This window comes from Haliotis rufescens, unplaced genomic scaffold, assembly GCF_023055435.1.
Source record: "Haliotis rufescens isolate VD_foot unplaced genomic scaffold, xgHalRufe1.0.p SCAF_11, whole genome shotgun sequence".
In the NCBI taxonomy this organism is placed as follows: Eukaryota; Metazoa; Mollusca; class Gastropoda; order Lepetellida; family Haliotidae; genus Haliotis; species Haliotis rufescens.
The window spans coordinates 17,771,276-17,796,735 of NW_025963791.1; the positions used below are offsets into that span (position 1 = coordinate 17,771,276).

General features: G+C 38.3%; 3 protein-coding genes across 6 annotated transcripts; 2 read left to right on the top strand and 1 right to left on the bottom strand.

Annotated features, from left to right (window-relative positions):
- Positions 1-477: 477 nt before the first annotated feature.
- LOC124152025 lies at positions 478-7,604 on the bottom strand. The gene is made up of 4 exons (XM_048392360.1): positions 7,554-7,604; positions 6,145-6,297; positions 2,826-2,915; positions 478-2,669 (listed from the first exon to the last, which is right to left on the bottom strand). Exons 2-4 carry the CDS (start codon positions 6,260-6,262, stop codon positions 2,467-2,469), a joined length of 411 nt encoding a protein of 136 aa, XP_048248317.1. The 5' UTR covers positions 6,263-6,297; positions 7,554-7,604; the 3' UTR covers positions 478-2,466.
- Positions 7,160-25,416, top strand: LOC124152024. Of its 4 annotated transcripts, none has more exons than XM_048392359.1 (6): positions 7,160-7,285; positions 8,941-9,027; positions 22,792-22,911; positions 23,288-23,383; positions 24,275-24,415; positions 24,729-25,416. In XM_048392359.1, exons 1-6 carry the CDS (start codon positions 7,228-7,230, stop codon positions 24,818-24,820), a joined length of 594 nt encoding a protein of 197 aa, XP_048248316.1. In that variant the 5' UTR covers positions 7,160-7,227; the 3' UTR covers positions 24,821-25,416. The 4 variants fall into 4 exon arrangements, with proteins under 4 accessions (XP_048248316.1, XP_048248315.1, XP_048248314.1 ...); XM_048392358.1 differs by having other exon boundaries at positions 7,192-7,285; positions 8,905-9,027; positions 24,278-24,415; XM_048392357.1 differs by having other exon boundaries at positions 7,199-7,285; positions 8,905-9,027.
- On the top strand, positions 10,810-14,512 carry LOC124152023. Its single transcript, XM_046524741.2, has 5 exons — positions 10,810-11,411; positions 12,068-12,196; positions 12,559-12,663; positions 13,385-13,582; positions 13,737-14,512. Exons 1-5 carry the CDS (start codon positions 11,204-11,206, stop codon positions 13,793-13,795), a joined length of 699 nt encoding a protein of 232 aa, XP_046380697.2. The 5' UTR covers positions 10,810-11,203; the 3' UTR covers positions 13,796-14,512.
- Positions 25,417-25,460: the final 44 nt, after the last annotated feature.

Sequence of the window (25,460 nt, forward strand, 5' to 3'; positions counted from 1 at the left end):
CCTAGACATAAACCTTTGTCGTGGGTTCAAATCCAAGATTCGCCTTTGTAGTGGGCTTCACCTAAGTGTTAATCCTCTATGACATGCATCACTTCGAGTTATCTTCCAACAATGAGCCGTTAATCCCAGGGATGTATCTTGGTTTAAACTATCATAGCATTTGCTACCCCAAACGAAGCGCAATAAAATTCCACCTACTCCACCAACTTGCATCCCACACATGTGCATAGTCTTCTTGGAGTCGGACAGATAATTAATTGGCTCAAAGGTCGGCGTAATGTGATGTTTAAGCAGAATTGCGTAAGTCTCAAAGCAAGGTTTTAATTTGGTTGTTATTATTTTTTTTAAATATTACCAAATGTAATGCTGGATTATCGTTTTAATAATCAAATATATTCATCCACTTGTATCACCCATCCATGTTTTATGATTACTGTGGGTGAATGAATGTACAAGAACAAAAAACTGGGGTACACCTCATTTGTTAACGCTTTAATCTGATATTTGGGTTACAATGTACTGTAGGGTTTTGCAGAAAGCGGAGATATTAGATAAGAGTATAGTAACCTGGCGTAATTACGATAGGGTGTAAGAAAAAATAAGTATTTAATAATCGGCGAATATAACCCCTACGTCTTGCGTCACAAATAAATGAATCAGCCATACCTATACACCATACCATGTTGACAAACACTGATAAGGTCAAACTGACTGGGCTATTGAAGGCTGCCTCGACAAGTGACCCTCCTGCTATGTATCTTGCGTAATACAGTAACATGATTCATCGTCACGAGGCCTGTCAGGTCTGTACTTGCAACAAGTCTGAAAGGGTGTAAGGTGAGGTGGGAGAGGGCTTTTGGTACCTTTCACTCTCCGGGTAGACGCTCTCTTCTCCAGACCATGGAGGCGGTCTGCTTGGATGTGAAAGCTAATTTATGTCATTGGGTGGGTGCATCAATAGCACCGGGTTTGCAAACACCTACTTCTGATCTTTTAAAAACAAAATAAACGCAAGATGGTGTAGTTTGTGTGACTTGGTAGGATGAAGACTTAATGAGGCGTTACTTTCAGTTAGTACTTCCCGATTCCACCGACAAACATTTCACAAATGTGAAACAAAATTATTATTTATTTCTGTTAACTAATTTCAATTCTGAAAATAAATGCAAAATAGGACAATAAAGGACGCGAAGTATATAATCCCTTGACTTGTCATTTTAAACACATTTGCCCGTTTTTCAACCGACGAAAATTACTTTTAAAAAGTTGTTGTCATTTCGACCATCGTCTCTGGCTGGGAATTTGGTAACAATATCCTAAAATAAAATAGTTAACAATGGATACCATATATATTGTCTGTTGGGGAGTGACATAACGACAAGAATTAATACAACAGCATGTTAAGTTATCTACACATCTAGAATGACCCGTCTAGTATACGTAGTTTAGGGATCCGTTATTGCATTGCCTTGCGTGAACATGAAACATCCGAACAAATGAGAAACCTTAGGTCACACACATGAACTAAAAGTGAAACATCGACCCGTGAAACGTGAAATGCAACTATTTTCTTCAGTAACATGAACCATCGATAATAGATAACAGAACACATGTCAACGCGGTCCTCAATGGTCCTACACTATGAGAATGAAAACTACTAAAGGCAATTCTACACACATATTGCGACATTCGTAAAACATAATATGGTAAGTTCATTAAAAACAACATAAACAAAACTTATGATGATGTTTGTATTGTAATCTTGCCATCATGATTATGTATAATTTGTGTTTTATGTTTTTAATAATAAACGTATCTTTGTGCATCCATGTTAACCAATAATCGAGTAAATTCAGAACAAATAAAACTCAATAGTGTGTTCCTGAACGACAAAAGTAGTACAAGAGTTATAAATCTTTGATTATGACTTCGGTGTTGCCAATATTAGCCAACGTTTTAGTTCATGTTCTGTGGAGACCGTAATGAAATTGTTTTTTCGATGGTGGTGTATTTGGAACGGGCATTATGGTGGAGTGTTGGGCCTTAAGCTTGCAGTTCTTCGGCGAATGGTTTCAGACACGTAACGTTTAGATAACAGGGTCGTATCACCTGATAGTGCACAGGGTTAGAACTGTAGTTAAATAAATATACCCATGATCTCCTCCGTTGGGTCATGAAGTGTGTTACATGGCACAGAAATGTTATCATTTCTTTTTTATTGACAACCTACAAAACTGAGACGTGTCAAGTGACCATATGTTTGAAAATGAAAATTCTGTTTCTATCAATATCATATCCACGCCCTCTTACCCTCCCGAATATGCAATGGTCGCCCCAAGGGCTACTGAATACATTTGTACGTACCGCAATACCTACCTATCTTCACATGAATAAATCTACAGACATAAACTTAACAACACTTAATGCGACACAATAAGATAACAGAGTCAGGTTGCTTCACAAAGTCTAAAGTGCTGCACTGATTGAAGATACATTAAGCCTACAGGTACGGTTCGTGTCTTTTCGAGACCGTTTTGAGTCATGCTCAGTTCCCAAACACAACTCAGCTCTTCTTTTAAAGAACAGAAGGATGACCAAGGCCGCCAGGGACACTAAGATGATGACCACTGCCAGTGTGATGACCACCCCCTCTGGTATCAGGTCCCCATCTAGAACAGCGAGACAAAAAAGAATGATTCAAAAGGTTCGTTGAATGTACATGCATGTATATCAGTGATGGTACTCAAAGCAACATCTATGATGATTCCTCATTGGAATTAGTAACCCTGTACTGAGGAAAGATTCTATCACATTACAACACTCACCATCGATCGGTGCAATGACTGCTGTCTCAGTTGCACTGGTGGTTGTTGCCGTGACAACGTAATCCTCCGGAACAGAGTTATCTGAAGACACTATCATACACAAACTGTCAATTATTTTTCAGTGATCGTGGCGTTTGAAATGACATTTTTAACGCACATTTTCCACACAGGCTTTATACTAGATATAATACATAATGTCATTTGAATTTATTAAAAGAATAGAATAAACAATATCAAGTGGGAGCAATCCGCTAACAGTGTGATGACCTCCACCTCTATCATCACGTACGTACCCATTTAGAAGAGACAATTGACAACGTTATAAAAAAGACCTGTTGATATTGTTAACTAAGAGATAAACAAACTGTGTTAGCAATGAAGAGCAAGGTTACCTGTGTATTTTACAGCGTTAAATTGAATTTGGGACCGAAAGCGCGGTTAAATCTACAGGAAACGCTGCTCTACATTGAAACACAATATATCTATCCTCGTTCTACCATGACTAGATAGAACAGGAATTCACTGTGTCAGCAAATATACTGAGTGAACGAAGCCGCACAAAGCAAATGTTTTGAGTGGGTTGTCAATCTGAATAATGGAATACTCGAGTGCGGCCCTGAACAAACAAAACATACAGCTGTACAATGTCATGCTCAAGCAGATTTTTACACCATAATACTTCACCCGAACATATGACAGGCATTGAAAGCACGTAAGATAACATGAAATGGGCACACCTTAAGAAAACAACTTGAAATACATTCTTTGTAAAATAACTTGAAACACATTCTTCTTGTAGCTATAGGTTTCTATCGTGTTTTCTGCACAAAATGTACAAAACTGCCACACATCTTTCGAATAGTGTTTGTTTTTTCTTTAACGCCGCACTCAACAATATAACAGCCTTTTAACGGCGGTCTGTAAATAATCGAATCTAGACCAGACAAGCCAGTGATTGACATCCTGAGCATCGACCCACGCAATTGGGTTAATATGACATGCATCAACAAAGTCAGCGAGCCTGACCACCCGATCCCGTAGCTCGTAGTAGCCTCTTACGACAAGCATAGTCACCTTTTACGGCAAGAATGGATTGCTGAAGACCTATTTTCCCCCGGATCTTCACGGGTCCCTTTGAATAGTGAAGCAACCACCACATTTCATTTTAAAACCAATAACTTTACGTATGGCCATTTAAAAATGCCTACAGACAATGACTGCAAAAGAAGAACAGCACTGTTCTACACATGTTAGCTTCCGGGTTGATGCAGCCGTCAACTTTGATGGTAACTTATTAGGACTACACTATCACTACAATATGTGACATTTATTGAGCTACTATCTGAAAGGCATAGAGCGAAAACGAAAGTAAGTGAGTAAGGCTTGTTAACGCGATTTTGGAATTTATTTCATTTATGTCACGGCGCGACAGCTTAATGTGTGAGGGAAGACTCAATTCAGTGAAACCCACGAGCATGATTATCGTGCTGACAAACATAGACTCAAAATTAGGGCGCATTCGAATCCATGTTCCTAGATTTTCGGCACATCTAAGGCCCACGGCTATTTACAGCGAATTCCGGCGCCTTGACATCTTGACCGAAAGTAAACGCCAAAGGAGAATATCAGTATGGCTGTCAACAACTAAAAATAATCAGAACGGATCGCAACATAATATTACGCAGGAACTATTATTATGTCTCAAAGTGAGATTGACCAATCAGAGAGTAGAACTACTGACACCAGATGAGCCCGTATACCGTCAGTAACAACCATTTTGGATTTTCCAACACCCACCTCACATATTTCAAATGGGAGTTCTGGAACAGAAATTCGTTATTCGACACTGTTTGTGTTTTAATATCATAAATTGTGATGAGCAAAGACATTATTTATAAAAGGAATCACGTTCGTAACTTTATTTATAAAAATTATAGAGAAAAAAAGCTTACAATGGAGGTCACTGAGTTACAAATAGCAACGTCATAGTATCCTTCATACTGTAGGATGACGTCACAAACAAGAAACGTGACGCCAATGACGTCACAGGGCAATAGAATAGATAGCAGCCCGTCGTTAGGAGAAACGGACAGCTATCAAGTTACAGTGGCCCGCAGATTTCTGTTAACATGCGGTCATTTTCATGATAATTCTATCCATTTTAGCTATAGTACTTTAAATGTTCACATTTTGTGCATTATAGATTCTATTGTGGGCGTTGTATCGGAAACATATGTACTGGTCCTGTCGTTTATACCGTTGTTAGTGTCAAGTTTTAATTTTGACATGACATATGCGTCAAAGATATTAAAAAGTGTAAACTTGTCGGCATAATTTATTGGTTATGGTGTCTTCAGTTGCCGTATACGGTGTCATATTAGGTTACCAGGAAAATATGACATCGTATACGGCAACTAAAGACGCCATAACTAATAGTATACATGTTGATGCCGCTGTGTGGATCAATGGATAATAAGTTACACATTGTTCCCGAATCATGAAAATGCACAAACATAACCATTTTGACTTCACCCACTTCTTGAAAATCATTTGTCGAAAGTGTACCTTAGAGAGGCCAATCAGAATCAACTTCTGCTGAACGTCGTGATATTTGTATACATGTATGGTTCGATATGTTCCTGGCTAAGTGGCCACAATATTGTTTAATACATACGAAGACAAATCTCCTGCGTGGAACATGGAAAGGTCTACTTACTTCAATGTGTAATCAATGCAAAGGTACTGGATGCTTTCCATTATTCAATGACAGAGGCGTTGTCTCTGATCACTAGCAATTATTTTTGTTGATACCTCAAACTTAGTGTTTGCTTAAAATATTTCAAGAAGTTGGTGAGTAAGTAAGAAAACGTACCGATAACAACTTCTGGGTATTGCAAATAGCGACCTTTGGGTGTAGATTCTTACACCGCTATCACGCTGGAGTGACAAAAACCAAATAATGAGAGGTATATATGCATGATATGTTGTGATAAGCAGCAGATTAACATTGACAACAGGTAGTAGATAACAAGTAGCATACACATAATTGGATGCAGCCAAATGTACAGTAAGAATAACAAATAGCACACAGGTAATGAAGCACACAGATGGACAGTAAGTTGATAATTCAGTTTGTATCTCCGGATCAGGATCACATGAAGAGACAAAAATCCAGAGAAAACATTGCCTATTGTGACACAGCAATAAAGGTTTTATTGTTTGTCTATTTATATTGATAAATATATTTCGGATGAATTTATTACTAACGTGCAATGATAAATGAAATATGACATATGCAATAAATGTTTTCAGTTTTTACCTGGACACAGTCTGGTGCAAAGCTCGACAGTTCCTCTAACTTCGGCTTGATGGCACAACTCGTTACAAGGCTGGCACTTCCCAGATTCTCCATCCCTGTAGAAGTCCGTCGAACACATTGTCTTCGTCCCTGCAGTTCCACTGGAGACTAGTTCTACACCAATTAATAAATGAATGTAGCATAATGGAAAGCGCACAACACACACTGATTCGTTACACGATTAAAACAATACTGTATGAAGGTATCATGACTTTCAAAGAACTCGTCATATTATATTATTTATGGCACCAGGCAGGAATCTTAACATTAGATTTTGAAAAGTATTCATCACTGAGTCTATGAATAGTCCAGTTAGTTGTTAGTCTCAACACCATTACTTGAACATCACGAACATTTGCGTGGTATGACCTGGTACAAATGTACCATCACTATTTGATATTGATTCAAAAACACATGTTTATGACATAGTCGGAATCGTACAATTGAAATTTCTTATGATTATGGAAATGGATTTGTTGCCTTAAATTTGTATCAGTATGAACACATGTGTAATCATTTGTAATCAGTGACCCGAACGTATATATTTGCATCCTCGTGTGTGTAGCAATATGCTATCCATTTATTGTAACATTTCTTGTTCTCCGTTACCAATTCAATTCGTTTGTTTTATGTAATATCATGACGACCTGTAGATAACAGAGCAGTAGAGAGCTGGGGACTTTTAGGTGTCTTTGTCAACTCGATAACGTCATGACAAGCTTTTTAAGCCAGTGACAAATAACCACACGACTGATTGGTATGCCATACTTAGGGTTTAACAGTCTATTCTGAGAACTGATGTCACTGCAATACATCAGTTGATATTGGAGAGCTTTGATTTAACTTATCTCAGACGTTAACTGTCGGGTAAAATGGGTTCAAACAATATTTTCCTGTGCGAAACATGTGAATGATGTAGAAATGATGTCGATCGATTCATGCATGCATCAGACAGTGTCTGCATCGGCTGGATAGCTCTTTGTATTCATACAATTACATAATGAAGTAACCACGTGATCATGGCCGACCTTCGTACTGAAATTCATGATCGCGTTGCCAAGAAATAGTGCCCAGACGTACGATGTGATTACCAGTTTCGAAGGTATGTTCTACCCTCAGGTTTCCTGAAGCTCGAGTCTTGCCCATTGTACTAAGATGTTTGTACACTATGTCCAAAGCTGTGTATAATATATCGCGTTTATCGTTGTTGTCGTTGCCGTGGTGCCGATTTAAGCTTAGATTTATCTTTTCGGCAAGGGTCATAGATAATAGAATGTTTCCTGGTATAGGAAAAAGCCATACTTTCACATCGATTGTCGAATAAGCATATAAAATTACATCAAATGCTGGTCTTACGTGCTCCTTGTTACCTGAAATGGTCTCTCTTCTATATTCACTCGCGCACTGATACGAGTCGTCGACTGATCGATAGCTATTTTTTATTTCAACAAGAAGCTCACTGGAGTGTAAACCTTAAAATGAGGGCCAAACTGTATAAACGTTGATCGGATCTTTCGACGACGTTCATGCAATGTGTGAACTCATACAAAGTGAAAGTCAATCTCAATAAAATATTATATCCCCTTTTAGTATATAGAAGGACTTTAAAAGTAAATTCAGCTCAGTTAGTTCAGTTCAGTAAATTACTTAACAGCTACGTATACGCAATCACAGCGGTTACTCTTCGTCAAACCCTGCCAAGTTCTGCTCATCAATGTAATTGTCTTGTTCTTGGAGCTATGAGTCTCTAGGCTGTGCTCATGCAGTAACTGTGAGCCAGTTTTAATGAGTGGACTAATTCTGAAGGTTATAGGCTCTCTCTGCCTCATCGGCAACGGGGATCGTTGTTCCTGCAATCAACTCGTATGCCTGGCCCAGAGTGAACTATTTCCTGGTTCACTGATGAAGATGGAGTATTGTAGAGTGTTGCGTGAACCGACATTCACTCATTCACTACAGTTTGTATTGTCCTGAGAGTTACTAGTGAGTGAGTGAGTATGGTTTTACGCCGCTTTTAGCAATATCCCAACAATATCACGGCGGTGGACACCAGAAATGGGCTTCACACATTGTACCCATGTCGGGAATCGAACCCGAGTCTTCGGCGTGACGAGCGAACGCTTTAACCACTAGGCTACCCGACCGCATCCCCCTGAGAGTTACTAATGAATGTGACCTGCTTATTGGAGGAATATGAAATATACAAAATGTTTAGAAAGGTGACAATAAACAGGGGGAATTTGTAACTTGTTTTACTTATCGAGTGACCAGGGAAAGCTGAGATTTCCCTGAGTTGCGCAGCCATCTCAAGAGTTTAGATTAACATGTTATTAGACAAGAAAATACAAAATGTCCTTTGTTTATTGTCATAAATGTTATGTATTTTATGAGTGAACATCATGAGGTATTGTGACACACTAATAAAACGTATACAGCCTATTACCATGTATTCTTGAATATACCCGTGTGAAGCACTTGAAACATAGTACGCTGTGACTAAAGATGACTACATCCCTGTACATCAGCTTTCAAAACTTTCAAAAACAAACAATAAGATGATAAATAAACGTCTTGTTTACAATTCAAATATTGACGAACATATATCCATATCTTGTCCTTTTTTTAATTGAACCCTTAAAAAAACGTATATCGTGTAAACTTCACATTAAAAGATATACATGATTTAATAACAAGATTTAGAATTAACATTTAATGTTCCAGTGTGCATGTACACACGAGACTTCTTCTACAACACAGATTCCGACAGCTGTGAAAACTGTGCAGAGCTGTGCCACCAGGCATCAGTCAGGGGGACAGGAACTGAATGTAGAAGATTATGTCCCGGTGAGATGTCTCATAATATAAATGCCATATATATGCCAAACCAATAAATCCTAAATATATTACCTGTTCTTAATTCATAAAGTGTCATAAACCTTATTTACTAATCCATATGTCCAACAAATATTATAGTTACCACATTGTCACATGTGTCAGTTTATGCTATTTATAAAGATATTTTCTGCCGAGTTTTCAATTGAATATTATTGAATGTGTATCATAACAATAAAATATAATTGTTTATTGCATTATCACTGAGCTCAGTGGTACATGACAACACACCATCTGTAAACAACACTGACTCAACGACTCGTAAATAGGTCTTTAGCAGGCCATGCTTGTCGAAAGAGGCGACTAACGGGATCGGGTGGTCAGGCTCGCTAACTTAGTTGATGCATCCTATCAATCCCTGGATTGTCTGGTCCAGACTATCAAATATGGGGCTGCCAGGTAGCCTAGTGGTTAAAGCGTTCGCTTGTCACGCCGAAGACCCGGGTTCGATTCCCGACATGGGTACAATGTATGAAGCCCATTTCTGGTGTCCCCCGCCGTGTTATTGCTGGAATATTACTAAAAGCGGCGTAAAATCTCACTCACTCACTCACTATGAAATATGTATAGTGGTAATATCAGGTGTTCCCAAAAAGGTGAGCGAATCCTGTCCCACCAGCGGCTACGTTACAAACACCATTAGTCAATTGTATGCTAAAATTTCTAAATGATGTTAACGAAGCAACAAATTTACCTGGTCAATTTTCCCAATAAAACACTAGTGGAAACGGGGAATTGCATCGGACATTAATTTTGTCACTGATGCGTCAAGTTTGGAAATGCATAATGTTCGTATGTTGTGTACCTATAACCTTTTCTCTGAGATCTATTTTGTCATAAACGTCCTCTTTCACAATTAGAGGAATGGGGTGTAAAGCATAACAGGATTGCAGATCGCTGGGAACCCGGGGTAGAATAGTACCCATGTACGCTATTGATTGTGGGTCAGTGACATCCCATTGTAAGGATCATCTCATATGTACATATAGGCTGTTACTAACTGCGGTGTTAATCAATATTCACTCACTAATTCATTGAATGTAGAACGTAGCCAACGTTATATGTTACATGTTAGAAACGACATGACAATATTTCTGTGAATCCAAAAGGAAATAAGTTTGTTTTCTCGTAACGAATACATGTGAAGAGATCTTAATCACAACATTATTCATTCAGCAATTTTCAGTAATCCTGTGTAATTGATGTACGTACCAAAACATTTTGTTTCCATATCACAGTATTAGAAACAGTTGATTCAGTGAATGTTACTCTACATATATGTTCATAACAGTTATTTACAAAAGCTCTTGGTGACACGTATTTGAACATATACTGAACTACATGTATAGATAATCTATTCTTTAAAAACAAACCCCTGCCACATAGATACCAGTTCTTGATATTACAATCTAGTATATAGTTCATCATTGATAACAGATTTAACCGGTTTAATATTGAATACGTCTTGAAACAAATATCCTTGATAATACCCCATAACCTTGTGCCGCATTATTACACATGTACTGACTATATTTTATTGCTATTATTATGTGTATCTATTGTGGATTGGCAATAGACTATGACTAAGCACGAATCAGCTTTGTATACAACAGCCTGAATACCTCGATGACTTTCAACAAACAAGTGAGCATATTCATGTTTACATAGCTGTGACGTAAACCTGTTTGATAGCTAGAGTCACGTTATTTTTAGGTTGGTGACTATAAGACTCATACCCAGACTCTAGACTAGACGTGTTTATTTCCGAAAGACGAGATGTCAACATACGTATGCCTAGCGTCCTTGATTGACAGTCGCTTGAGATACATTGCAGTACACGACACGCATTATCATGTAGGTCAATGAGTTTTGAACGTTCGGTGAAGGGGAATTCCCTTCTAAAAATAACTTGAATATTTCACAACATCCGGTGACGTCACTTGTTTTCGAACCTTCGAAGTCCCTGGAACGTTCGAGAGGATTTCATCAGTATTTAAGAAATTTACCTACACAACATGCCTCAGTATAAGCAGCCAGCGCGGTGGTCCACATCTCCTTGGTCTGGTATATTCAACAGCAAAATCCACACAAGAAAGAAAACAGTCCACGGACTTGGCTTTTGTCCACCATGTTTATCACATATCCATCATCCCTGAAAGGATGTGTTTTGGTGTTTGTGGGACTCGCATTACCGTCTTTGTTGGGCGCAAGCACAACCTGTAACCCAGGTGTAAGCTACCTGGATCCTGTCACTGGACATTGTGATCCCTGCAGTGATATCTGTGAGTTTACACAGGCACAGAGAACACAGAAAAGATGCCAGGACATGTGTCCAGGTGAGTCCTCATTGTCGTGTTCATTAGCTGCTCTACTATTACCCTGAGATATCCACTGGTCGTTAATACATAACTACAATGTACGATCAAATCCTTCATAACGTTCTAATAGGCACTGGTTGTGCATCCAATTCACCGTCAGAGTGAACATTAGGGAACGTCGTGGACATTTTTACCCCCTAGTTCGCATTATATGGACACGTATTCGTTACAAAATAATATTCTTACTGTTGTTTTTCATCGTGTACCTGTTGGTCGGATGTGTTAACACAATGTCAGCGTTATCGTTCTTGGAAGAACATTCGAGAAGGGGTAACGGTTGTTGCCAAAAGGAACAATCTACCTACAGACAAAGCGTTTACTCGTATATATTGATCAAACTTTTAAACACAGGATTCAATCTAGGACAGGTTGATAGTATGGGTATTTGGAAATGTAAAATGAAATAAAGGGCTATAATGTCCATTTAATGTTTAAGATCAATATGTCTTTTTAATGATTAATGGATTATAGATTTTTTTAAATATTCAGTTCAATAGTTCGTCTGCAAACTTTTTGTTTCACGATCAGTCCAACAATCCTCAACCACGTCACCAAGCCCGTAATCTAAATACACACCTAAATGATTATACATAACTCATGCCATCTTATTTCAGGGTACAAGCCCATGGTTCATCAGTGTCCTCCACAACATTACTACGATGTCATCGTGGACAGATGTGAACGTTGTGAATCTCTCTGCCTCCATCCACATACACGAGATGATTGTCAGAAGCTTTGTCCCGGTAAGACTTCAATGTATTCAACCAGAGATACTATCCAAGTGCGTTGACACTCACAAATCATATGTTAGATTAGACATACAATTATAATCTTATTGCTGTTGTCAATATGAAACTTTGTAATATTACATTAACTTATGTAATACTTTGACTCAATTGTGTGAGTCAAATTTCAAAGTCATGTCAACAGTATTTCAGCCACAATTTGACTATCATCTGTTTAATGTTTGTGTTCTTTCTATAGGGTATCCTACGTTTTGAAAGGTGATTTATATAGGTTTAAGTTGAGGCTTATATGTCTTTGTGTGTAATGAATACCCCATATCTGTTTTCATACCAATTATTGTGATTCTACAATATTTCAGACTGGTCCGAAAAGAATTCCTCCGTGACAAGTTCACACACAGAGCCCAAGGTGATTTCATCAACAAACGTGTCAGCCAATACTGCTGAAAGGAGCCATGCGACAGGTAGACAGCATCACATTACGTATAATCACCCAGACCCTATATCGTAATATGGTCAGATGGTGTTACTCTGTTAGGCCTTATACGACTTTTGACAAAAACCGTTTTGTCAGACTCTGTAATACTTATAACAATTAGGTGAAATTAAGAAACCACGAAGGTTTATCACAGGTTTTTGTAAGAAATGGCGATTAATACGTACACAAATCTTAATTCTAAAACAACACCAACAATGATCGAATTATCTTTCCTTATCTTGCCATGGTAGATCTTATTTGTCATTAGTAGTTATCTGGAAGTACTTTTTTACCTAATACTTTGACTTTTAGGTAGAAATGAAGGGATTAGAGTGGAATAAGGGACCCACCTTTTCATACCAGTATTTCTAGTGAATGGGAGGTGCGGATTGGTAGGAGTTTGTTACAGTCAGAATGCTTTTTCAGTCAGTGCTTCAAAACATACAAATGTGTCCTCTGAAAGGATGATCCATGCAGTCATTTAGGACCCACAACACATTTCTTACTTTGGATATCAAATGGTCGCCCCTTAACTACCAGAATAAATACCTTTGTTCATTGTTCAAAGGGTTCACAATATCATGATCAGTGGTATCTTGAACTGCCTGGTAACCCTTATGTTGAAAGTCTTTAGTTACCAACGGAGAGTGTTTCGCCTTGTGAGGATGCAACACTTTAGTATTGTAATATGTATTCCATTGTTTCAGAAAGTAACTATGGATCGTTAACAACTGGAGTTTGGATAGGCGTGGGGTTCCTGGCACTATGTGCCCTAGGTCTTGTTGCCCTGACAGCCGTGTGTGGGAAGGGCTGCATTGGCACCATTAAGTCACTTGCTTCAAGACACCTATTTACCAGACATCCTACACAGGTCCAAGAGGACGTTGAGACCAGGGAGAGCCTAAGTGAGTTATAACTGAGACGACTCAGTACATATAGTATGTTTTCATAAATTAATAAACACACTCTTGTTTATATATGCCTAATTAAACATTTCAATCATTTTTGTTTTACGTCATAAGACTTCACTTGAAATTTAATAGCATATATTTGTTTCAGATCCCATATACAGACCTACTGGGCGTGGTCCAATTGCAACACCCATTGAAGACGTGTGATGAGGATGACGAAGAACATTCCATTACTATTTGAAATAAAAATGTAAAATTGGTTGAAGGAGACGACGAAGAGGAAGAACATGTTTAGAGCATGTTGAGAAGGCGGCTAAGTCGCAAGATAACCAAGTCAAAGGGTGTGAAGACAAATACCAGTCTCGCCAGAGACGACATCACACGAGACGAACGGCGCTGGCCGAGGAGAGACAGCGAATAACACGATGAAATAAGAGTGTTGTGAGAAAGAAGAACAGTACGAGTTGTGTCCCTTGGTACACAAAGCTGAAGTGTAAGGACCCACAATGCGTCACAAAGCGGATATGCATTACAGGGTCAAGTAGCACAGCTGTGAAGGAGATTGAGTCATTTTCATATGATATCATATACACTCACGTTCTAACACATACGTATTTGTTATTGATTCAGTTAGTCCGATCTTTTTTGCCATTTTGTATTAATAGATACCAGTGCTTCTTGACAGAACTGAAATGCATACAGAATCTACTGGTAGTGTTTACATTACAAATATTTCTTGGTGTAGTGTTTTACCATGTAACCACCTCATGGTAGGTGATCATTTTAGGTGCAGGTGAGAACATGTGATGTGTCGAAAACTGTGCTTTGATGTAGTTACTAAGTTGTTTAGTTTTATCAAAGTTTACATACATGTGTGTACATATATAGTGTTTCTAGAAGAATAAAATAACCCTGTTTACTCTTGTTTGTTTGTTTGTTGTTTAACGCCGCACTCAGCAATATCTGTTGACTCTACACGTACACGTATGTTTATGGTTTAAATAACGAACTTACCAATGCAAATCACGCCATACATTATATAACACTGGGTTAGTGCCCAAACAGATTTATACAGTTGACTATAGGAATCCCGGCCTAATTCCCGAAAAGAAGAGGTTGTGTATGCTGCAAAGTTAAACTTTATGAATGGAATTTGATACTGTTCTGTCCAGATATCGAGTTGGGTGGGAAACGGGTGAGGCGACGAGATGTGTTTTGAGAAATAGTTGTTGGTCAAACTGATTGTTTTGAAATCAAAATTTTCCTATTTTAAATCTAGTGGTTTCGAATGGTTTCTGAGACGAAGCTAATAAGTGGTGGTACCACGGTCATTTTCAGTTTTGACAGTTTTAACAGTGGTAAGCACAGTGTGCCTGATACGTTTCCGGGGCTTCACTTAAACATATATGGATAAATATGAACACTTCTGAAGAAAATTCAATTGTTACATTGCTTGTTAATGCTGCCCTACTTTGATAATATGTGCAAATACAGTATGCACACATAGTGTAGCTTGAAAAGCTTTATTATACTATAGGTGATTTTAATCGGCCAAAGTATTTTTACATTCACACTCTTATTCAGTTTTCACTTACAGAACTAGCAACCGTTAACACCTTCAAATATTTAAAAGAATTTTACAGGTCTATGATATATGCAAATATTTTAGCGGCGAGCATCAGTGAAGATCCAGGGTAGAAAAGGTCTTCAGCTACCCATGCTTGCCGTAAAAGGCGATTGTGCTTGACAGACCGAGGACATGCGTCAACCAAGTCAGCGAGCCTGACCACCCGATCCCGTTAGTCGCCTCTTACGACAAGCATAGTCACCTTTTACGGCAAGCATGTGTTGCTGAAGACCTTTTCTACCCCGGATCTCATATGAAGGAAATGGTTTTCTTACACACCTGTGTAGGGGGGAAACCCATTTGAGATAACTGGTATCAAACATATGTGTGAGATCGAATTCCAGGCCCGTGATTGGCTACTCCGTGGTGATGACCTGGGGTCAGATGATGACGGACACACCTGTGTAGGGGGGAAACCCATTTGAGATAACTGGTATCAAACATATGTGTGAGATCGAATTCCAGGCCCGTGATTGGCTACTCCGTTGTGATGACCTGGGGTCAGATGATGACGGACACACCTGTGTAGGGGGGAAACCCATTTGAGATAACTGGTATCAAACATATGTGTGAGATCGAATTCCAGGCCCGTGATTGGCTACTCCGTTGTGATGACCTGGGGTCAGATGATGACGGACACACCTGTGTAGGGGGGAAACCCATTTGAGATAACTGGTATCAAACATATGTGTGAGATCGAATTCCAGGCCCGTGATTGGCTACTCCGTTGTGATGACCTGGGGTCAGATGATGACGGACAACTTTCCTGAGTGTAAGTCATTCACAAGTTGCTCGTGCTTCAGTCGAATGTTCACCTACGTCTGTAGTGAACAACAGGACCGTGTAATTAATAATAAAAATAAACAATCTCGTCCTCGTCTGCGAGTTTGTTATTATTATCAGTTACATTATCTGTTGTTATCATGTCAACATTATCGGTTTTTTCAGAGTGTAAACCCCCTGGATGCCACAGCGACACATATGTCCCTCCTCTTCAACCCTCACTTCGAAATCGAATAAAATTCAAAATACATCACGCAGACTAAAACACTTCGCAGTTTTGAATTCCCCCTTCTGTTTTTTCATTTACTGTCATTTTAGGCAATTCAAAATTACTGAAAGTGACTTCTGAAAATTAGGTACATTGTAAATCTCGCCAAATCACAATTCACGGCGTTATATAAACATTTACTGTGTGTTTAGAAATCTAAATATCGGACATTTACTCGAATAATTAAAGTAGAAAATAGCGTATTAGCGATCACGGGTATCAAATCACTTATGATAATTCTGAAACGTCGCTGATAAGCCTTGAATCGTTTAGAATGTTTTGGAAAATACGCATACACGAACGCCGAAATGTACGTTCCGCCATTTTTGGATTGTGTTTACAAAATGCCGGTTATGAGACACCTATTCGATCAGGTATATTTCAAACTCAGCTGCTATACATGCATCCCTGAATTCCTCATACATTTTCGAAACAATGGATAAATGGTCTTTGTCACCAATGCAAATTATCTAGATGAAACATGCGAAATAAATTAGGCATGGAAACGAAAACTGTGCTCGGAAAACTGTACTTGCTGAAATGTAAACAAAGCAAAATTCAGATTTTACACGTACTTTGGTCTAATTGTTGCATACATTGGCTCGATCACGCGTTTGAGAATATTCATGGGAAGAGTATTGTTGCACTAATTATGGAATTATACATACATACATTACAATGATGTGGTAAATTCAACAGAAACCGTGAAAGTTTCCGTCCTGTGTGACGCCATGACGGACGCTAAATCACGCACAACGATGACGGATGTTATCTGCATTTCCGACTAATTCTCTTTGTAACACTTGAAAACATGGTAAACAAATAACAGTACGCAGATTGTCTGAATGTTTCTGATTACTTAAGTGACACATTTATGTGTATACGATCCTTCAATCATCGGTTCGATGCTAAAAAGGTGCGATTTTTGGGTGTTTAAGAAACAGATTACTACACCAGTGTCTGTCAGATACCATTGATCTTACAACTCTTTGTTACAAAGCGTATCTAACTCGCTTTCGCTCGTTAGATACGTTTTGAAACAACTCGTTGTAAGATCAATGGTATCTGACAGACACTGGTGTAGTAATCTCTATATCTACATGAAGGTTTACCTCCGTGATCTACAGGCACGACAGTCGAGACTGAGCCCGTATCACTGTATTTCCAAGAACTGAGCCAATAAATTACAAAGATATCAGGTTTGTTCCATGTAGAGTGAAATGTTAGACAGGAATGAAAGTATGACAAAATGAACTCGTGCAGATTTTGCGTTTGAGCAAACATGATGTCGAATGTTTAAAGTTGGTGTGTGACGTCTTTTTCCCTGAATAACTGTAGGGAGATCTAACATGTTTCCTAAAACGAAAGTGAAATGCAGAATGTTGTGGGAAATCAGGTCTTTGTATTCAACATGGCGTCACCTACATGTACTGCTATTACGTTGTCGTTTTGCTGCTTGTTATCATTTAATATTCCAGTGAAGCCAACTGTTTTGATCCATTGTACAGAGGAGAAAGACAGCTCGGGTACGTACTTGTACTTACATTTCGGGAAATGTCTGGTGGTGTGTTAGGAACAACAGTTGTCACACCAAGTGTTTTGTGGGACACTCCATTTTTTTAAACATTCCGACTACGTCTATTTGCAATATTGGTGATACATCCACAATCAGTAGTGGAACCTCTAAGTAACCCCCGTTAGTAAAAACTTAACATACCGTAATGTCTCCTGAATGTAATATTGACGCGTAGACGATCCGCGTTTCAGAGAGAAAGTGAATAACATTGTGACACTTGAAACATGGACACCCTTCTAGATACAATATATATCATAATATTTAGATCAATCGACACCCAAGTAAAACCCTTATTCACTACTGTTGATCATGAGCACCCTCCTACCAGTTGGGATCACAACTTTAAAGCCCCATCTGCGGTAGTAACTACCGCAGTCTAGTGGGCGGAGCTTATACAAGTGATCTGACAGGTCAATATGACGTCATGATAACACATACATTTCATTGGTTCATGCGTAAACGGGTGGCGTCATGTAAACACCCTCCCACGTGGTCCGTTTGACAACAAGGACGTAAGTTTTAATGGTAATATAAATATCTATCAAACGATTCCAAGACTTTTCAACAAACGCGTATATCTTTGGTTTCAAAACCTACCTACCATGTCGTCTTCACATCTTCATAAAATGATACCGTAGAATGTCCACGATTTATCCAACACAGTCCAACACACAAATTATAGTTCTAGATCTCTGGACGAGAACGAAATACGTTTGTCGTGATGCATATGAGCAGTGTAAATGAACAAGAAACATAATACTTGTTGGGGCACCAATCGTTATCCTGTGGTGTACGGTATATCTGCAGTTTATAAATATCATTTCTCACAATATATACGGTAATCGGTGATTTCAACAATGTTTTTCTTCGTTATGATCGTCTTGCCTCATCTGGAATCTAGATGACAACGATCGTTTAAAAAACCCTGGTAATGGTCAAAAATATTTTCAAGTGATCAAAGTAGTTTCTTGCCGTTTTTTCATTGCCCAGTAGCAATGTATTTTGGCAAAGTCTCACTTGTCCGATGAAGCTCCTCATGCCGAAGTAACTCGATCCGTGAAACTTGGCGGATCCCAGTGACCCAGATCCCTGTTGATTGGCATGCCAAGTGTTATTTGCATAAGGCCATCCATATTTTTTGTATGTGTTTCTCCCCTCAAGCCTCAACTAACAAGAGAGCGGGCGGACGAAATAAAATATATTACTTATCAAAAAATGTCTTTCAATATTTTAAAGTTATTTTATGACATTTTAAAAATAGTTTAACACTTGGTACTAGAATCTAGTCTATGAATTAATTTATGTTGTAGATCGATTCGCTTTGCTTCGGAAACGAATGTTTAATAAACAACAGAACAAAGATAAAGTTGACCTGGTTCTTTTATGACGGTGCAATGGCAGATCTAGTAGTATTTCTTTTATTTGATCGGTGCGCAATTTTCCACAGCGGCAGCAAAATTGACACACGAAGACATTATATTATTTTACGTCGGAATGGAGATAAATATATTAAAATACGGACAGCTTCACAGACTTCGAAACGATGTTCAGATGAATATTTGTTCACATTAATTCTGTCATGTGCGTGAAAATGGGTGTCAACAATATTTTCATCAAGCTTACATTCAGGTCGCTGGCTACCTCGGCATTAACACATGTTTTGTCTCGAAGCTCAAAGCAACAATGTTTCTCTCAGATACATTTTTTCTCCATCCATGACGAACATCTGTCATAATGTCAATGCCTCAACAATCTTCCTGGGCAGTTGAATTCAACAATGTAAAACACACGGCTTCATTCACGGCGTCATCGCAAAGATTCCTTCCAAATACCCACCACGGGATCAGGGTTACGACCTTGGGATAAATTAATAAATTAATTTGCATTTTTAGAAAAGATCTTTTTTCGTGAATATTATTATTAAAAAATATCCTGTACGTGGTACTTTTGGATTGCACTGTGTATTTCTTTTATCACTTTCTAAAACTTGTTGTCAGTGTCACAGCTAGATTTCATTGTGGAACCAGATGAAGCCGAATATGTATGTTCACTCTTTTTTTTGTCAATCATGCGTGACACGGCACAGGCAATCGCAGTTAGGGAATGGTGCGGCCACCATGTTGCAGAAATTCGTCGATTCGAACACATTGCTTCTGGACTGAGCTAAATAAACGAACTGTTTGGAGAGATCGTAGATACTTTGACTTGAAGAAACGGAATTAAACGTTGCAGCAGATGAAGGATCGGTGTGGACCAAACGGGAAAGGGATCCCAGATTGTATTTAAAAACTTGTGCGCGAAGTATATCCAAATACCCCGAACACAAAATACATGGGACAAGTGTGGATCTAATGATCAAACTCAGTTTTGTGTGTGAAAATTCTGTGAAAGAAAAGGAAATTCATAATTAAAGTTGTCTTGGAGTATGTGTATTGGAGTTTTCGTTTATCGTAAGTACAATATTATCTGGATACGCCTTCTGTAGGTCAAAACATCAAGTATATTTCGTTACTTATTTACCAGTTGCTTATGTGCATTGTTATGTTGATGCACATGACATATTCATCTATTGTAGTCAAGCTGAGAAATATTGGCGCAACTTCTGGTGCTTCAAATTAGGCCCCTTCCTAAACACTAGTTGAAAAATCTGTGTAATGATTTAAGTTTTATGAATATAAACTGATTAGTGTGTGGCACAAATCTAACTGTTGAATGCAAATGACCGAAACTAAACAAATATCTGTAATTTTCGGATTGAACTGAAAGAATCGCGTCGTCAATTTCGTATTTAAGTATCGTTACTGTTACATCAACCAAAACTGATATTCTCCTGCTGTTTTGCCGTAAAAATATACAACACAATGCACTTTGACCACAAAAGCATTGAATGTGTCACATGTACCATGTGCTTTGCTATTTATAGCGCAACCGTAAATAAGCTCCGCCCACTGTGATTGATGCAGACGCCAAACACGATCGATTCGATTTTTTTATGATAAAACTACAGAAAATTTATTGACTTATATCTTGATATGGAGCCATTTGTTGTATCCATGGTTTTGTCATTCAAGTTGATACGAAGTTTGACGGTCAGTGGTGATCTGGTTCCCGAATGGTTTTCAAAACACTTCTCCCGACACTCGGTTGTGTTTGCATTGTCAGTCATTGTTCGAAACTGAAACACCGCCACCTTGCGGGCTATTTATAGTCAGGGTGGGGCTTTAAAATTGATGCCTAAAATGGGTCAAAAGAGAAGAGGAACCTGTTGATTGTCAGTGCGTGATGTTGTCAATGGCAGAGTATGTTAACAGAGGAAGAATTCTGCCGAAACAAAGCCGTAATAGTCACAGAAAGTATATAGAACTCAAAGGATTTGCGGGCGGTCGGGTAGCCGAGTGGTTAAAGCGTTCGCTCGTCACGCCGAAGACCCGGGTTCGATTCCCGACATGTGTACAATGTGTGAAGCTCATTTCTGGTGTCCCCCGCCATGATAGTGCTGGACTTTTGCTAAAAGGAGCGAAAAACCATACTCACTCACTCACTCACTCAAAGGATTTGCTTGACTTTTTGCAATCTCAGAAAAGAACTAAGTTTCATTTTGTCAAAATATTTGATTTTTTAACAACAATCCAACATGAAAAACTTAAGGCAAAACTTCATTCCTTGACCCATGGGGCTCTTACAAAATATGGTGAACACAGTAACGTATCTATATTCAGAGGATCAGGACAATTTGTGAAAAATGAAAGCAAATGTTATCTGAGGTTTAATGAGAAAACAATATACGTAATGCTTGACTTCCTCTTGCTAACATCGATGTAAATTATGGGCGTAAGATATTTAGGCAAGAAGTAGACATCCCCATGGGCACCAATTGTGCTCCCCTTCTTGCAGATCATGTTTGTTTGTGCATATGAATCGGAATCTCTGCTCGGATTGGCAAAGTCAAAACACGGTAATATGGCCAAGAAGTTTAACTTAAGCTTCAGGTGAATCGATGATATTCGTTCAGTACCAATCGAATAGTCAATTCCCTTCCACTGATTTACCCACCTAAAGCTAGAAATAAAGGAGACCAGTGAAACCGCCTCATCTGTGTCATATGCATCAAGATTCAGAGTGACAAAACACTCTCTTCGAGACAAGAGGGATGACTTTAACTTTCCAACAGTCAACATTTCCTTCATGTCAAGTAATTATATAATATTCCAGCAGCTCCAGACTTAGGTGTTTACATTTCACAAACTTTTGAGATACAATTGAGCATGCTCTTTCTACCAAGATTTCAAAGAGCGTCATAAGACTCCTGCTCAGAAGTAAAGCTTTCTAAACTTTGTATGGTAGACATGGGGGAGGGCATTTCCAAATTTGACGCATCAGTGACAAACATGATGTCCAGTGCAATTCCCTATTTTGACTTGTACCATATGTTACCTTTTTTTTCAGGTAGCCTTTGCATGTGTTTGTGAAAATGGAAAGGGTTTTTGTTACTTTTATATTAAACAAGTAAAGCTGAAGCAATTATAGGTTATTATGAAATATATAGATAAATCTGCCATAACATGGAGAAAGTACTCGAATCCGGAAGTGAGTGAGTGAGTATGGTTTTACGCCGCTTTTATCAATATTCAAGCAATATCACGGCAGGGGACACCAGAAATGGCCTTCACACATTGTACCCATGTCGGGAATTCGGCGTGACGAGCGAACGCTTTAACTACTAGGCGACTACCCGACCCCCCCCCCCCCGAATCCGGAAGTACAATCAACAGATTCTATTGTTTCTCCATGACAAAACTACATGTTTTACTCTAACATCAAACTAAAAAGCCATGCTATAACTGGAATACTGCACTCACTCGGTTTTTATCAATGCTTGTCACAAGCATGTGTCTTATCTATATATACACGTATGTTTCATATTTCACCCAAAATATTTGTTGTTTCAGTTAACTGCCCTATCGATAAATACTACGACGCCGATGCGAGGCGGTGTGCGAGATGCGATGAATTGTGTCATCAAGCAACAGTCAGAGGTACAGAGAACAAGTGTCGCTGCCTTTGTCCAGGTGAGTCTGTTTTCGAATCACTGCTACATATACACCAACGTTGTCAAAATGTTTTGGCGCTATTTACAAATAACACGGTATCATGGAGTCGTCCACCATTTCGTGTCCAACGTATAGTAATCAATTTGTTGTTTTCACAAGATATTTATTTTCATGTCATTTACATATATATGAAATATATATTTAATATGTATCAACAAATTTCGTTAGATTCTGATTTGAGACTCCTTTATTCTGCTCAGAGACAAAATACATTCGATTTGTGTTAAGTACCAGAAAACCAGAATTCAACGTTTTTTGTTTTTGTTTTATATTAAACTAATATAACATACTTGAATATGAGTGTATTAGCTGTTATGTACACATTTGTCCTCAGTTGACAATGCTGTCACAACCACAACGACCGGTACTACTCAAAACGTAACGCGACATGTTGTAGCAGTCAGTCCAAAGAACAACGTTACAAATGCAGGTAAACGTTATAACATCCACATATTGTGTCCAAGATAAATATTACATGCATAAGAAAAGAATTGTAATTTGGCCAAAACTATACAGAAAATAAATTACTTTGTCGTTGGAGCGGCGCCTCTTTTTTCCACAAAACGTTGCGATTATACAAAGACATCTATTGGCCACATTAGTTAAAAAGTTACAAAATATTAAAGAAACAGTCTCAACATCGTTTTCTAGAAAAAGATAAAGCGTTTATCAAGGAATATGAGTTTAATATTATCCATACTTTAAAAAGATCGATCGTAATATCTTTCCGATATTTGCACATGTGTATTTCAGCAATTCTCAATGTTGACTGGTCAGTTGAAGCGATATAACGTCACGTCGCTTCATTGATGGCAATAGCACGATGAGACGTTATCAATGGTTTATAATGACGTCACAAATTGATAACATTTTACAGTTTTCTTTAGTTTCTTTCTTTACAAACATCCGTCTATAAGTAACTGATAACCTACTCGATGCTCGGGATTATGTAGTGTCTCTGTCTGGTAAATGAGAGCTGACAATAGGAGCTAACACCATTTATTCCTCGGTGAAGATAATCCCCAGTCCCTTGTACACCTTCGTTATGTGGGTAAAACCTGATTCCTGTTCTATTTTCTACAATGATGATTTTCAAATAAATCCAAACAATAGCCTGGTGCCTTTTGCGTACAAATCAGTACGTCTCTGCGCCTGTTTCTGGTTTTGGTAATTTTCTGGAAATTCATTTTCATACCTTTCCTGAAGACTAATCACAGTTTTTTGATAGACGTTGATACTTCTGACCAAAATTTCCGACAAATAAAACATCCATTTGTCAAAGACGTTTTCTAATAGTATTGTTTTATTTACATCTGATTAGCAGGTGCAGGCACCACAAGTATATGTATATTAGGTGCAATCATCATACTTCTTTGCACCACCGTGTTGGCTGTTACTGTTTTGTGGGAAATTGGAACCCGTAGATATTATGGAGATTGCTGTGGCTTCAAGGCATCCGAAGGTATCATGTTTTGTTTAATAAACAACCCTTTAATATACAATCTGAAATGTATACATGCGTGTAAATCACCGAGAGAGTGATGTTCTCATTGGGTATTGAAACCTGAAGAAAAGAGTAACTTATGTAAGAGTAAATTATGAAATATATAAGCATGCACATACAGGCCAAATGTTTCCTTTTGGTTATAGTTAATTATAAGTAGAATGTTAATTTAAATTTTAGTATTGATAATTATAAAAAAAACATAATCGCGTTGTGTACACTGAGTTATAAAAAATAAATATGAACAAGAAATTAATGTGTTGAATTTCAGTGGTGGAGGTTGAAAGCTCCAATGGACGGGGGAAAGAAGAAACGCTCCGCCTCAACGACCGTGAAAATGAAGATTCGCAGATACCCAACTGACAGTAAAAGATACCATTCATCATTTAATTCCAATATCGAGAAGAGAGAAATAATGTAGTTATTGTACAAACTGCAAGAATCCAACAACCACACGTAGCTGGCATGCTAGATGTGAGATTACGTTTGCCTCATTACAGACTTCAAAAGTCATGACCTAAGCAGTACTGATGCATGTCGTGTCCTTATTCTGTTACGACGTACGAGGGAACTTTCACATGATCTTTGTGTTCTTTTGGAGTATATATTAATTTTACAGCTACAACCTTGTATGACGCATGCGTTCCTTACACACATAAAATAACCTGATAATCCTATGTACTTGTACAAGTATAATTACATCTGAGAAATAGCTTTAACGCATCTTAATCTCTTTTATTTCGTCACCTAGCCTTAAATCAGTAAAATACATCAATAACTCGTTCCTGCCATTGAAATCACGATCGAGTCAATCCTCAACATGGTCTCAACAAACTCTCACCACAGACTATATTACCGTGTAACGGATCATGTTTATTTGTACCCGAAATTACTACTTGTTATTTATCATATAATGAACATTTACTTTCCAATAGCAACCGCCCCTTGCAATCGGTATAGTCTTTTTTGTATCATTTAAATGGATGTATAATGTATCGCTCAT

Bases quoted from the DNA above. Each gene is read 5' to 3' on its own strand.
- LOC124152025 (XM_048392360.1), bottom strand. From the start codon at position 6,262: ATGTGTTCGACGGACTTCTACAGGGATGGAGAATCTGGGAAGTGCCAG. The intron at 2,916-6,144 runs GTAAAAACTGAA...TGTGTATGATAG, and splicing joins TTGCACCAGACTGTGTCCAG to TGTCTTCAGATAACTCTGTT. The intron at 2,670-2,825 runs GTGAGTGTTGTA...TCGCTGTTCTAG, and splicing joins AGTCATTGCACCGATCGATG to ATGGGGACCTGATACCAGAG.
- LOC124152024 (XM_048392357.1), top strand. From the start codon at position 7,228: ATGATCGCGTTGCCAAGAAATAGTGCCCAGACGTACGATGTGATTACC. The intron at 9,028-22,791 runs GTGAGATGTCTC...TTGTTGTTTCAG, and splicing joins ATGTAGAAGATTATGTCCCG to TTAACTGCCCTATCGATAAA. The intron at 22,912-23,287 runs GTGAGTCTGTTT...ATTTGTCCTCAG, and splicing joins GTGTCGCTGCCTTTGTCCAG to TTGACAATGCTGTCACAACC.
- LOC124152023 (XM_046524741.2), top strand. From the start codon at position 11,204: ATGTTTATCACATATCCATCATCCCTGAAAGGATGTGTTTTGGTGTTT. The intron at 12,197-12,558 runs GTAAGACTTCAA...ACAATATTTCAG, and splicing joins TTGTCAGAAGCTTTGTCCCG to ACTGGTCCGAAAAGAATTCC. The intron at 12,664-13,384 runs GTAGACAGCATC...CCATTGTTTCAG, and splicing joins TGAAAGGAGCCATGCGACAG to AAAGTAACTATGGATCGTTA.